The 15,627-nt window shown below is 40.2% G+C and overlaps 1 protein-coding gene across 9 annotated transcripts in view; it reads right to left on the bottom strand.

Moving 5' to 3' along the window:
• HECW1 (HECT, C2 and WW domain containing E3 ubiquitin protein ligase 1) overlaps nucleotides 1-15,627 on the bottom strand; it is a 249,104-nt gene that overhangs the window by 77,014 nt on the left and 156,463 nt on the right. For 8 of the 9 annotated variants that reach the window (XM_029961855.1, XM_029961850.1, XM_029961853.1 and 5 more), the window contains exons 7-9: nucleotides 4,842-4,984; nucleotides 2,723-2,823; nucleotides 64-1,431 (exon numbers count right to left, since the gene is read on the bottom strand). In XM_029961855.1, coding sequence (XP_029817715.1) covers nucleotides 64-1,431; nucleotides 2,723-2,823; nucleotides 4,842-4,984 — 1,612 coding nt within the window. The remainder of the gene's footprint in view (nucleotides 1-63; nucleotides 1,432-2,722; nucleotides 2,824-4,841; nucleotides 4,985-15,627) is intronic. The other variant, XM_029961859.1, reaches the window with a different exon arrangement.

Here is a 15,627-nt window from a genome sequence, read left to right as displayed (position 1 = left end):
TGATGCCTTCCGTGACATCTAGATAACCAGGGTTGCTCAGCGCATCAATTCTTGGGATCTAACCTTCTCTTCTGCTGCTTGGACCTGCTATTGGGGTGTCTAGACCCTCTGTGGCTCTTTGTGGATTCCCAGCATGAGCTACTAGTTCATCTGGCCACTGGGAGGAGCCATCCACTTGCTCCCTGTCCAGCTCAGGGCTCTGCACTGAATCTGGCACTGACTCAAAAGCACTGTTCTCCTCCTCATCATCATCCTGTGAGGAAAAGACTGTGCTCTCAGAAATCTTTGCGCTGTCGACGGAGGAGAAGCGAGTATGGCTGGAGAAGCGATTGTTACTGTCATAGCACGAGGTGCTGTAGCAAGAAGTGCTGTAGCAGGAAGTGCTGTAGCAGGAAGTGCTGTAGCAAGAGGGGCTGTAGCAAGAGGTGTCGCAGGTTTCGCACTCATTGTCACCATTGGGCCTGGAGCTTGACTCGCTCTCGCTTCCTGTCCTGAGGGGCTCCCCATCCAACAGCCCATCATTTAAGTCGGAGAGTTGCTCATCCAAGGTCTCAGGAGGCACTGTTCTCTGGCTGAAGTTCTCTTCAGCCTCATTTTCCAGAGGAGGCTCTGCTGCCACGGTCTCACTCTCACTGACCACTTCCTTATCCAACACCTCCTTGACCGTAGATTCCTCATCGTTCTCCCCGCCATTGCCACCATCTTGTTCTTCTTCCCCATCACTGCTCATCTGTGCTGAGGGCAGGCTGTGGAGTAGGTTGTGGATCCGTATGTAGTGTGTGCGAGGGGTCTCTGGCTCACCGCAGGCTGAAGCTATGACCGTCTCAAGTTCAGACACAGGCAGGGAGCATGGCCTGTTTTTCCTCTTTGCTGTGGTCCTCAGTTGTAGCTTGTTGTCTTCCTCCTCCTGGGCTGAAGCCCCTTCATCTTCTTCCTGACTCTTCTCTAAGTCCTTGCCAGCATGCACATCTGCACTCACCTCATCAATATCTAATGTTTCTATGCTGGTCACTCCACCATCTCCCTGAATACCAGAATTGACTTTGTTATTTTCCCTAACTTCAGTCTCAGGAGGAGACATGCAAGCCATCAGAGTCGACTGCTCTGTGAGGTCCGTAGCACTCAAAGAAGAAAGCATTTCTCCTGGGATGGATTCCAAGGGCTCAGGAACTGGCACCGCATCAACCTCCCCATCTCCTGCTAGCTCTTCATTTAAGCTGTTCTGGTTGACTTCCCCAGGTGGTTTGACAGCCCCTGGGCTATCGACACTGTTCACACTGTATCCATTTAGCTGTTCTGGAGCTGCACTTTCTGAGGTCACTGTGTTGATGCATGGAGGCTCACCGAGGCTTTCCTCTGTGGGATTGTTCACAGGGCTTTCCTGGAGGTCAGCTGGCTCAGGATCTGCACTAATGGAGACCTCTTCATCATCTGCATGAGACAGTAAAAGAAATTAATTACGTCTTTCTTTAATAAGAAGCATTGACTGAACCAGAGGTTGGCTGGGGGGGCACAAGCATCCACAGCTATCTGAGAAAATTAAAAGCATAAATTACAGTGTGAAATGCGTGGGCAGCTGAACAACTATCAAGAAGTGTTGATTTTTTTTGCTAAGCAGTCTTTGTACAGTGGATTTAATCACAGGCTTACTCATGGTGGTGATTTGTATGCAGCACTCTGCCTCCTTGCAGCATAACCTGAAGGTAACACCTTCTTGAAACTCCTCTTTGAGCCAAACTGGCATTGGAGGGAACATCATGGGAATGACAAGGAAGTCTTCCCCGAGACTTTAATGACATTCTTCTTTTCATGTTGAAGCTGGCAAGACTCCACAACAGAGAATGTAAAAAACTGTTTTTCACACCCCTTTGGCGAAAACTTTCCCCAAAATATCCTTTGATGTGATCCTCATCTGTACCACCTCCTTCCAGGCACCAAACAACCTGAGCTATTTTACGCCATCTAAATAGTCAAAAGACAGAAATCCGGGTTTTGCATCAAGGGGAAAGTAATGATATCCAGCCACCAATGCAGCTGCTATTAGCTTGACAAAGTGTACCAGAGAGAGCAGAGAGTCCCTCAGGCAGAGAGTCCCTGAGAAATGCTATTGAGACTGTGACATGGAAACCAAGGTTACACCTTACACCACCATGACAGTTACTTCTGTATAATTACAAGAGAATGTGAACCAAAACCAAACCATAAAAAGGAGGGAAGGACTGGAACACTGCATTATTTTTTGTTTTATTTTTACTTTTTCATTAAAAATAATCAAAATGAAAAAAATTTCTAATTATCTCTACTATTACATTGTCCATTTTAACTTATGAAGTGCTCAAATGCAGTGACCCTACAAACAATGGCCCATGTAGCACTTCACTAGGGCAAACGATAGAGAAGCAGGTCAGACTTTAGTTTTCTGTCCAGTGATGTGGCAGAGTATTTGAAGTAGCCAAGAACAAGGGAATATGAGATACCAGTACCTCTAAGCTAAGGGGAAACAGTGAAGAAATTGTGACTCACAATGCGTCCTGTGACAGGGGACTTTATTCATTTCCCTTTGCTCATGACTGTACCTTAAGTCCTAGAGCATCCAGGAATAAATTCAGATTTCTGAAGAGAAAGAATGGAAAAAAAAAAAAGAAAACAACAAAACAAAAAAACCCACCACCACCACCAAAAAATCAAAACAAAAAAGAGATGGGTTAAGACTGAGAGTTACCTGGATGGATGGAAGAAGTTATTTCAAATCGGAACTGCAGCTGGCCACTGACATGATCTGTAGGAAGCCTGCGACCCAGAGTGTAGCTTACAACTCTGTCCCTGAAAGAAAACAAATATTGTCACAATAGACTATAACCTACCCAATGTCTACTGTGCATAGATAAATCTGCTGTGTTCTACAAAAATACATAATCAAGTACATAAAGGCTATTTATCCCAGCCATGAGGGCATGTTGACTTGCATACGAGAGAACGAATGGCAGAGAAGGAGAGGACAATGTCTTCAATTACAATGGAACAGCTGAGTAAGTGAATAAGACAGGCTGCTGGGATACACAAGCACATATGTATAAATATAGAGAGAATGGTGGGAATGAAACTTCTGCAGTATGGATATGAAAATATCAACATGGGAAGCAAACAACTCCCACTTCAGCTATTGTAACAAGACTTTGCTTTCCTGCAGATCTGACCATATCTACCCTTTTGTAGAACCTCACATTTCTGTATTTTCTTCCGCTCACCATGTGCATAAAATGAATCTTTCCTGTTCTTGTCTACGAAATCCTGTGCAGGCCATTCCCCGCTTACCACCTTCTCTCTTCAAACTGGCTGAATGACTGCTCTTAATCTCTTTCCACCCCTCTTACCTCTATGAAGCTGAAATATCAGGAGAACACCTTCCTGACAAGGTTGATCAATGACTCCATTCTGTCCTTGTGCAGGTCCCTCCCTTTGCCACACTTCATCCACCCCTCAGAACAGAACGAAACTATAGAAGAGATTAACTTCCCAGCTGCCCACAATGCGGCTGAATCAATCTTTGCAAAGCATTTTTTGAGTGTAATGGGTTCACTAAATAGTAATATTTATACATCTTTTGAAGAAACATAGTTCACTTCCAGTTGTGCCAAATATATTTGCTAGGATAGCTTCACATGCATCAGAAACTCATATAAATGAGACGATCTCAAGATTTGTGTATGACCTCTCTGAATTAGTGTGAATACTCATTGAGCTTGCCTGAGATTTAAATGCCAATAGGGTATTAAAACTAAGCCATATCTAGTGTGTAGGTTGGAGGCACTGCTCTTGGCAAAGTACATCCTTAGATAGACAGTGTTTACCATAAGGAAGTCAAATAGGAAGCTATAACCAGAAGATGATAAGAAATCTTCTCATATAGCGGAAAGCCAATGATACCAGTTACAGTGTTCTAACTTCCCCAAGCTGTTCTTTTCCATCTGGTTTCTAAATAGCTACTCTATCTTCCCTACTTGAGAAAAAAGGAGGTAGCTTAGTCCCTTCTGGTAGATTCAGCTGTCAATATCACAGCCAGTTTCTGAACCAGCTGTTGAAAAACACTTCCAACAAGCTCATATTCCTGCTGTTCTGCTGAATTAAGATACAATTTTCAGAAATACCTTCGTGGAAACTGCATTGTTCCTGCTTTCCTTAGGAGATGACTCTTTTTCTCCCCTGCTCTTCAAGGTCTGAAGGTTACAGGCTTAGAGCCAACTTTTTGGCTTTGTCTGAATACTATCCATCTTCCTCAAATTGGTTTGTGTTATTTTGGCAGCATATACTTTCTCAGGACTTTCATGCAATGGGGAAGCAGGGCAGGACTTGTGAGCTCAAGGTTGCTCCTTGGCAGCAGGGTAGGGTCAGGAAGCTTTAGTTACAACATGCCACATATATTTTTTTATAATATTTCAGCTCTCCAGAAATTAAAGGGAGGAGAACCAGATCTGGTATGATTTTAGCCCATAGGTAATTTCCTGAAATATGAAAACAGCCTGCTGACAACATTCAAAGAATATTCAAATTGAAAATATTGCACTCTCCAGATTCGCAGCCATGATACGTAAGAAAGTCTTCTTTCCTAAATGCCAGTTCTCATTTCTCAAAATGCCATGCACAGAGTTATAGAGGGAATTCTTTGTCTGGCCCATAGTCCTATAAATTCTAATTAAGACCAACACCATGTATCAGAAAACTGTCAGTTTAATAACTTCCCCTCAACATCGTTGTATCACAATAATGATACATCACCAGGGATTTCAAAACAGCAATACACTCATTGAAAAACAGAAAGCAGCAAAAGCAGCAAAATTTACCCTATGGCATGTCTTTCCAAGAGGCGTTGAACCGGCATAGAAAGTTTTCCCAGAAAACGTTTGATGATCGGTCGGCTTTTTGCAAATTTGTCTTTAACTTCTATTTCCAGGACGTCCGTGGGCAGGGAGACAAAGCTGAATTGCTGCAATGAAGGAAGAGCACAGAACATTAAGCCGGAAGCTGGGCCACAACAACACACAGTACTTCAGCTGTGAGGCACACCTTGGCAATTGAGAAGCAAAGGCCTAGTGAGGTGAAGGAGACATGATCACTGTTCTCAGATACACTGTTTTGAAAACTCTCCTTTTCTCGTTCATCTGTGCCCCAACTCAAAAAAGAAAAACTCTGAAAACACTTTATCTGTATCAATCTCCTAATCTGGGTCACACCACAGTCCCACACAGCTAAAGCCAAAGGTAAACCATGGTATAGGCTACTGTCACAAATGATACCGGGGAAAATAGGAAAGGCAACACCTAAAACTGCTCATCACCAAGTGCATTGAAACATGTGAAAGTTGTCTCAGCCAATCTGCTTACAAGAACAGCTATGTTTATTTGTAAGTAACATTTCAATAAGCTTCTAGAGACTGTGTGCATGCAAAACTAGTGTAGGAACAAGAAGAATGATATTTTAGGTTGTAAGAACAAGGAAGTCCATGCATACAGCTTTCAAACACGGGAGCATTAGGGCACCTGGAGATGCCAAGATCTCCTCACAAGGAAAGCAAATCTCAATTTAAAAGTAATAGTGAAAAGCAAATATATTAGATAACTTGGCCTTGCTTTCTCCTAGACCGGCTAAATTCAGTACAGGCTTAGAGCTGGTGACACAGGTCACAATAATTTTTCCAAACATCTGCTACCACTAGAATATCATCAATCAAAAAAGCACATCTGTGCTGTGGTGCACAATTGTAGGAAAACGGACAAAGTGCTGTTCACCTAACTGAGAGGTCAGTATTGAACTGGAAGACAGCTACTGTGGTAAGTGAATATTAAGACGGATGGAAAGATTTTTCTAGCTTTCCCACCACTAAAACCAATCTTTACAACAGAATCATGCTCTGGGTTATCAAGGCCTGGAGTTAAGTCCTAAATTGCTTGCTCTATTGAATCATGATCTAATTCAGAAATGCTTAGTTCAAACAGCTTCAAGTGAAACCAACATGACTGGGATACTCTATTAATCAGGCCCTGCAAAACCACAAATAATCAGAGAAATACAATTCAAACAGGAGCTAGTGTTATTTTCTTCTTGTTTTCTTGTACATCTTTGCAACAGGAAGATAAACACACCAAAGGGGAGAACATTAATTTGCCACGTATATTGAAAGTTGCCTTAAAAAATAAGTTGTATTACCATTACTGTTTCACCTACTTAAAACCTTGGGTAACAGCCACTTCATGACATTTATAAGAAAAGCAGAAGAAGGGAAGTAATGTTTAACTGAATGAGGTTATTGTAACGTACAGCCATTTACCACTTAATGAATTCTCCATTATTTGCTGTTGACTACTATATTGTAAAATATCTCTGTGGGGTAGAGCATGCATACACACAAGTAAAGACTGAACTGTCCATAAGTGAAAAGTAAAACATAGGTTAATGATCTGAATGTTAAAAATATATTGTCTTCTGGTGCAACTCTGAAGCAAATCTGAATCTGCATGGATATTTATTTTCATAACATCAGGTGGAACCAACCCTGGCAGCTTCTTCCTTGCACATTTTCCAGACACCTAAGCAGAGAGTATGGATCCAGGGAGCAAGGTGTATTGGAACCAGCCAAAGAAAATGTCCCTTTTCCCTTGAACGGCTGTGCCTCAAAGACATATAAACATCAGAATATTCTACACAAATTGTAAAATTGTGTTCTGATTTCATCACCTGCCAACATGTTGCATTTTGGGATACAAGAGACTGCCCTGAGACCAACCCCTGGTCCATGATCACAGTTTTCAAATGTTTCTTCTAGGAGAACATTCTGATGTATAAAACCATCTGCATTTTGGAAACACAGTTAAGCTTTTAAGACCAGAAGTGTCCTGTGGCAGAGCTCAAAGGCTTTGCCATTTGGAAACAAGTACAGTTTGAGATAAAAAGCGAACTCACTGAAATGGGCTTGGACACAGCTTGTAAACCAGTGCTAATTTTACATAATTCAGTGTTCCATTATCTAAGCACTTGCTCCTCCTGTTTCTCTCATCTAGTTTAATTCTTAGTGGGCAAGATTTTTCTAAGGCAATCTCTGCCTGTGGATGCCTCAGGCTCATGCCATCCACACTAAAAAGCCCAAAGGAATCCTTGTTTGCAGAACAAATGGACCTCTGGCCCTCTGAAAAAATGGATCCCAGCAAAACACCTAGGTTTGAGAACTCAAAGACTTTCAAATGCATACTCAAAAATCATGAATCACTTTTGAAAACATGTTGTTTCTCATGATATTTAAAGATGGGGATGTTGTCTTTGGATGTAGAAGCAAATCATCATCAAATCCTAATTTCCCTCTCTTCCTTCACCATCTTTTCTGACAAGTGCCAGGCCACAAAACCTAGCCACAAAACATTGGCTACATTTACACTGTTCAGTGCCTTGGCTTTTGCTATCTTATCTATCTGGAAGGGAAAAGATTCTGTGTTTCATGGTCATATCCAACATAACTGACATTAAGTACTAATGTATTACTGCCAGAATAGATTAAATTCTTTCCTTGCCTAATATTTGCTAATATTTACTAATTGTCACACAGCAACAGCCAGTTTGTGGAAATGACAGCATAAGCTTCATATCTGAGTTTTAAAAAAACCAGACCAAAAATCCCAAACAAAACAAAAAATCCCATCCAAACCTTAACCAACCAATCAAACAAACAAACCCCCACTGATTACAAATTTTGCAGTACCCATGGGTTCACACTTAGGGATGTTGTGATTAATAATTCATGCCATGGAGGGGCAAGAAAAGGAGGTTCCAGGATCACAACAGAGAAAAAAAGCCAACTCTCTTCAGGATGAGGGAAGTTTGATGTTGCTTCTTACACATGCCCAGAAACTTCACCATTGGTAATTAAAAGACCTGCATTTTCAGAACAAGTCTGTTGACATTTTTTGATGCTATTATTACAATTTTTACTTTCAGTTTTCTGTTATTTGGAACTTTTTTTATTATTACAACTCTTAATATTGTAATAATAATGTTGTAACTCAGTGTTACAGAATTAACTCAGAAGTTCAGCTTTCACATTAAAAAGAAGCATAAAATTCATGGTTGCAGAAGAAAAACAAGAATACAAAAACTTTAGCACAATGAGTCCAAATATATTATTTTTAAAAGACTTCTGATATTTCTGACAGTCACTCCTTGAAGGCAGATTCTTCTGTCTTTTTTAGTTGGCATTGACTTACTTATACTTTCTTCCAGAATCTAAACCAGCAATCTCTAAGCTGCATATTTTCATTGGGACCACAGCTCATTTTGTGGACTTATTTGTGGGTTGGGTTTTTTTCCCCACAAAAATTTAAGTTCCTCTAATAACAACCATTAGTACAAACTCTTCAAGATTGATCAAGAACTTCATGGAACCTGCTGGAATACAAAGACACTTAACTAAAGTTGATACTAATTGTAGAAAGGTATACTGATGTTTATATAAATGGGTTTTCTTCACAGTTAAAATTTTCACAGTCACATTTCTGGCAGTTTTTGAATTCTGACGTTATGACCTAACTTGTTCCAAAGCTTTAGGCCTCTTCAGCTGCCAGAGGTCCACCAAACTTGATAATGGCTGCATGGAAGTGGTTTCTGTCTGAGCCTTTCTTTGTACATGAATACAAAAAATCTCAAAGGAAGTCACAGATTTCTACACAGGTGCAAACTCATCTACCAAAAAGCTACAGTTTCAAGGCTAAAGCCCCACCCAAGAAGAAGACTTTGTCTAATGTGTTCATTTGGATAACAGCAGACAACAGGACACCTGGAAAGAACAATTTACAACAATTAAGTGATTACTAGAACTTGATTGTTTTCACTTGTTCCATAACCAAAATTCAAGTAAAATGCATTACATAAAATGTAGGGAACAAACCTCTTGCAAGTAATTGGCAGACCCACCATTTATAAATGATCTACAGAGGTCAATGTATGAACAGGTAACAAATAAGAAGTTAAATCTCTATTCTCTGATCAGCCCAAGACAGTAATGTAAGGTGACAGAAAGGCTACACGAAAGGAGAAAAAAATCTTGTAATGGTTTCCTGGAAAACCCCAGCACCTGGGGGGACATTCCTAGAAACTGATAAAAGGATTAAAAGGAAGAAAGGAGTGATATGGAGATAATATGGCCCTTTTTCAAACATCCTGGCTGCTGAGAACTCAGAGAGTTGACCCTTGGGCCTATTTCATCTGTCTATCACCCCCAAATTAGTTTATTGACTATAGCCAATCAAACTGACTGAAGAAAAAGGTATAAAAAACGATTGGACCCAAGCAAATCTCTTTTTGCTTGGGGGAGGGGGAGGAAGGGGCGCGGGCAAGCAAGAAGTTCATCAACTTTGCGGAGGTAGCTGACGGGCTGCCTTTCTCCTTCCACTTCTGGGAAAGCCTGGAAGGTGAGATGTATTTTAGGCATGCTAATTACTTGCTTCTAAATAACTAGACCTTACTTTTGCTTCATAGTATTTTTAGTTTTTACTTTAAGTTTGTAAGTGGCTTTTGCTTTAGAGTTTCTGCTTAAATTTTGTGGTATTAGTATTTGTGAGGTATTACATATGTGTTAGTTGTTCTACTTCTTTATAAGTTGCTTTTGCTTTAGCGTGTGTGCCTATGCTTTGCATTATTATTATTACTACATAGTTTATGTGTGTTTTTTGCAGTTAGACCCTAATTCCAGACACAACGAACACCATAAATTGTCACAAATTTGTATTAATAAACATGTTATTTTGTGAACACTGTTAGAGCGAGTCCATTTTTAGGTGCTGACAGTTTTGTCAATGGCGAAATAACTTGATAGGAGAAACCTGCTGAGCGGTTTTTCTACCACTATTAAGTGCAGTCCTTATATAAACAGGCATCAAATGCCCTGTCTGTCTCAGCGAAGCTGTTAAGTGAAGGGTCTCATTAGGTGAGACACTAACAGATTGTTTTGGACATTAAACGGCTTTGATCTCCTGGGGGGGACACTGATAGACAAAAAATAAATTAATACTGGTTGGACAGAAAATTCTTCTTTTCTGCCCCTTTTCACATGACAAGTAATTACCTACAAAGTTGCATTAGCCACACCCTGCATACCACATCGACTTGGTGCAAAATGACTCTTAGAACTTGAGATGATACATGACACAGCTCACTCCACAGAGATGGCAGATTGCTTCAACAGATCGAAATGCCATTAGGAGCAACCTGCTTCTCACAGCGTGCCTGGCCCTAGAAATAGTCTCCGATCCCATCTTGGCAATGCAGTGTCTGATCCTTATCAAGTAGGGATGAGAGGGCTCTCCTCTATAGGAAGAATGATGTGTTCCTTCACCGGAAGGATGAGGTGGTCAACCAACTGCCCTTGTGTCTAGTCTGGAAGAATCCCAGACTGAAAAACCCCCAGAGACAGAGGGTTTGGAAAAGAGTGCAGAGCTTCAGAGAGGAAGATCTTTTTATTTTCCTCTAGATATGTTTCAGGACTCTTAGAAGAAATGGTTATCTGTTAGGTAGCTTCTTAAAAGGAAGCTATGTGCAGAAAATCTGAACACAAAGAATGATCCAAGATCCCTGGTATACTGGGGAAAAATAGCACTTATCGCGAGCAGAAGTGAGAAGGCCTTGTAGGGACTGATGATTCCTGATCTCTGGAATACATTGGCTGTGTTCGCATTAGGAAGACTTACGGTGCAATGTGAGTAGATCTGGAGAGCAAAGCAGCTGGTGCTGTGCACCTGATTACCACATCCAGATATGTTGCAAGGGTTTTAACATGAAGTGACTCCAGGCTGGTGCCCTGGATTGAACTCCCATTATTGTCTGAAAAGTGCCGGATGCACTCCTGAAGCACATCTGTTGGATTCCTTTCTGATGAGAGTAATTAAGTTCATGCACTTTAAGACTGTCCAGCGGTGTCTTCAGCAGGGAGATCAGGAGATTTGCTTTGAAACGGTTCTCTTGAATGGAACAAAAATACTGTTGGAGATTGACCCATTGAATTGTTAAGAACCATGATCTATAGAACAAGTTAGTATGTGTATTATTTTCCCAACTATTTTCTTTTTAGGGTGTTATTACAACCTCCTGGAATGATGATGACTAGAAGGACACAGACTCGCTCTAGATGCAAAGTCATTGCAACTCTCTACTTTTCCCACTTCTTTAGCCATTTGTCAATGCCTGTCCCACTTGTTACAGTAGCAAGAGATTCAACAATTTCTCTGTTCCTAGACATCTAATGCAAAGAGGGAGTGGGATAAGAGAGAGATCTTTTAATTCCTTGCTAAGAGAAAAGCTGCAGCATTATAGCTTATCTTATTAGACACTGGAGGATCTGTACCATGTACAGCCTTAAAATGCCCCAGCCAAAGGAAAAGCTTTAGATGGTATTTTCTCAGGCACTAAAAAGCCGTAACTAATTATTTCCATAGAAATACAGAGGATAGAGGGAAAGGAAAGAACAAAAGTGCCATGATGAAGAAAACAGCAGCAATGTATTAAGACCTCTTGGGCTAAGCAGTGTATCATCAGTTTTGTCTCTGGTCAATATTAAGTCGTTAGGATTCTCCTCTCATTTACCCAGATTTTACATAGCTGCCTCCTGCTGATTCACTCTCACAGAGACACAGATCAGAATCAAATTTACCTAGAATCAGCTGATACACTGATAGTGTCACACCATCTCAATGATCTAAATGTAAATCTGATTTTACATTACTGCTGGCACCTTCAAGCAAGACCCAAAAACTGTAGTAAACACCACTGAAGGAGTTTCAGACAGTAACCTACTTTGCAGTGCCTATTTGCTTACAGACCCAACAATGGTTTTACAGACACAGATGATTAATTTTATTAATGCAAATAGATCTTGTTGGGGCTTAATGCATGACATATGTGGTAAAGAATGAAGGCCCATGCTAATGCTGACCTGGCAGAATACATCAGTATCTATTTATAAGATAACAGAACCATTTCCAGAGCTTGAGAATAGTTTTCATAGAAAGCCAGCTACTGATGATGATTCATTTCCATGTTTTATTTTTACCAAAGTTTTTGCATCCCTGAATACAGATGGGTGACAGTGACTCAATAACACTATCAAGGAGTACGTTCCTTAGCACCAATTATACAAGCTAAGTGCAAGTCAAGTTCTTTAAAAACAGTCAGTATAACAATTGCTAGACAGTTAGTATAATAAAGTCAGTGTAATAAAGATAGATAAATTAATACATTGGTGACAGGAAGAATTAGGCTCTTGATTTTGAGTTGAATAAGCAATAGAATTAAAAATAAATTTTATTTGCGATATCCATCATGCATGGGGGTGATCTTAAAAGGCTGTAAATTACCTTTGATGGATGAAGATAGATTTATTCTTTCAGCTGAATATTTCATTAGTAGGTTTTTTGTTTCAAGTACTCCAGTGAAACAATTACACTCTTAAAGAACACACCACTCTCCATCTGTATTATTCTGTTCTTCATTCAAAAACCTTCTCTACATATTACTACTATCCCCCACAATACTACTTTTACAAACATCTGGATAAGCTCATGGAAAATCACAGTTTCTTAAATTTACTACAGTGTACCTCAATGACAAGACAAAATAATGCAGTCAGTAGTGTCAAGCACAGGGCTCCATTGCTGTCAAGGGCAGGGACATGCCTATGCCTACTATGAGAGACTTCTGTAACACAGCAGGGACTACAGGGTGCCAGATCCAATATTCTGGCATGGAACTGCTGTTGGGGTCTTTTTCCCTACAGTAAAAGGGGTGCACATAAATACATGATGATGTTTTAAAGTCTATTCAATCCTTTCTACTGAACTCCTTCAAGGTTGGGCAGGGCCTTCAGCAAACTGGCTTTCTGGATTTCTTCCTCAGATTCACTGCTTCTCTCTATTGGAAACAAGGAACAAAAAAAGTCCTTCCCATCTATTTCATGTATTCCACAGCATTCAGAGCTGCTAGTTAATAGGCTCATCATGAATTCCCTCTGATGGTTTGGATAGTCTTAAAGGATGTCTCTTACTTTATTAATGGCAAATTTCAGCCCTAAGACATTAGAAATTTAAATAAACTTCTGGATAAATCAAGTGAAAACACTGCTTAAAGAGTCAGGGTTTTTCTTTTTCACACATTGTCTCTAAATTTATAAGCACAGCAGAGACTGAATATATTTGAGGACTCTCATAATCACCAATATAAACACTACCAAGACTAATGGTCTTCTAGATACAGAAGCTGCAATTAAATGCACTTCTAGAAGGATAACATCTTGAAAAAAATCTAGACAATTTTCCACACCATAACTCATTCCTGAAGAAAGTGAAGTTGTCTTGGGCTTTCGCACTTCATTCATCAACAGAAAATAAAAAAATGTGTCGGTAAAACTACAGTTTTTCTGTGTGTTACACTTTACAGTTACTAAACTATGTGTTACACTTTACCTGAACATGTGTGCAAAAATATTATACAGTGAAGGTACCACCCACAAGGCTTTACTCAGTCCCGATGACACCTTTGGCAAAACTTCTATTAAATTCCAGATCTGGATTTCACTTCACCTGTATACTGCTTTTATGCTTAGGGGTAAAGGCCTCCAAGTTTCTGCAGCATATTCTTTTGTATTTGCCATTAGAAACAGGAGGAAAGGTTATGCAAGATAAATAATAAGTAGTTCAATCAATGTGATGTTTCTGTTGCTTTTATTGTGGTCTTATAGTGAAATGACTGAAGGATTCTGTGAGGCCATGGTAGCACTGTTAGCATCCAGTGCTCTAAATATTAAAGCAAAATCAGATCAAATATAACCTGCTTTAGTTTAAATTCATACTATTGATTCAAATATATTAAAACATCTTTAATGGCTTAACTCTGTTTTGGAAAGATTCAGCTTTGCTCAAGTGTCCCCTGCTTGTATGACTCTAGGATCATAGTGCTACATCAGGTAGCACCCATCGTATCAGCAGACATAAAGCCTCTAGAGAAGGAGAGAGCTAACATAAACCCCTTATTGCACGATCTGGCTACTTTGACAAAGTGTCTTTCAAACCCAGAACTGCCGGGTGGTCCAGCATTCATGATCGCAGAGTCAGTGCCTGAGTTATAACTGTGCACTGTAAGAAAAGCAATTACAGACCAGTACTCAGACAGTCAGTTGCTTCCATGTCATCTTGGCATTCCTGCAGGCAGCATCCAAACCCAATGCTTCTGTCACTGATGATGGCCTGCACTGCAGAAGCCCTCTCCCTAGACTACCTCCCCCTGGTGTTCAAGCCCCTGAGTATTTCCTTCTTCTGATTTTGCATTTGTAATCTCAAGAGACAGGTTATGTGAGGAATTATTCAAGTACAATATTTTTGAAAGGTTGCAGAGAGCATGAGTTACACAGATGAAAATACTGTAAATCTGTGTATGAGATCTGACACATTACCTACTGTTTGCTAAATGCTCTTGCAAAAGACTACGGAACATTTCTGCTCATATGCATCAGTGCATTCACCAATGAAATGTGGCTATCTTCAGAGTGATAAGGCAGCCAACTCAAAACCTATTTTGTCTCAGTGTTTGTAAAGGCTGAGGCAAAGAAACAAAGAGTGAAGCTGCAGGGAGTTTAGATTGTTTTTAACCTGGTACTGGGCTCCCACTTTAAGGCAATCCACTCTTCCACAGCTAGATTAATGGAGTTGAAATTCAATGCATCACTTAGCACTTCCTACTACTTTATATATGCTGAATGGTTGCATTGGCCAATTTTTAATCATCTCACTGGCCAGTCCTTGAGGCTCCTTGTCCACTTACCAATATATGAAACGAAAACTGGGGAAATAGTCTGCTCAAGTTGCCATTGCTAAGAAAGAAATACCTGAATATGTCTAAGGGAAAGTTACAGAAGCCTGAAGTACTTTATCTTAAAAACCATAGGGAGAATTTCCTATCCAGCTGGAGGTATGTGAACTACTTTTGAAACCACTTTGTTTTGTTTCTTATGATCCAAAATGACCTGTATTGCTTGTCTGAACTGTCTATCACTTTACTGCTTTCTGACAAATTAAATCTTCTTAAAGGACTTTTTCTGAACAATGTGATAACAGATACATTGTCTCAGTGTGAAACAGTATGGGAATAGTGTCCTTATTTTTCTAATATCAATATTAGAAGAGCTATGATCAACATTCACCCTTCTCAACTCTACTAGCTGTGCAGAATATTTGGGAAGTGGGACTTCCTTCTGAGATTTTCTTTGCATTTTACCTCCAATCAGCATGATAGGACAACTCACCCTCTACGCTCTTGCAACAGTCTGGACTGTCAGCACAATGTCTGCTTAATTTAGGGGTTTAAAGTCAAGCTGTCCAGTGGCATGTGGTTTCCAAGCACTCACTCATTTAACAGTAGAGATGTTTCTGAAGAGCATGTGAAAACATATAGAAACATCACAAAATGATGCCTCTCTATCATCAGAAGATACCATCTGGGCTTTAACCTGTCTCAGTGAACAATTCTCAGCGTGAGGGCTCTTTCACCTCTACAGAGAGCCCTCCTGCAAATGTCAAATTGTCACAAGCTACTCCTCATCTA

The sequence above is a fragment of the Manacus vitellinus genome, unplaced genomic scaffold (assembly GCF_001715985.3).
Source record: "Manacus vitellinus isolate BGI_N305 unplaced genomic scaffold, ASM171598v3 scaffold_3_pilon, whole genome shotgun sequence".
Classification (NCBI taxonomy): domain Eukaryota; kingdom Metazoa; phylum Chordata; class Aves; order Passeriformes; family Pipridae; genus Manacus; species Manacus vitellinus.
Note: the sequence above shows the minus strand (reverse complement) of the source record. Positions and strands in the feature narration are given on the sequence as shown.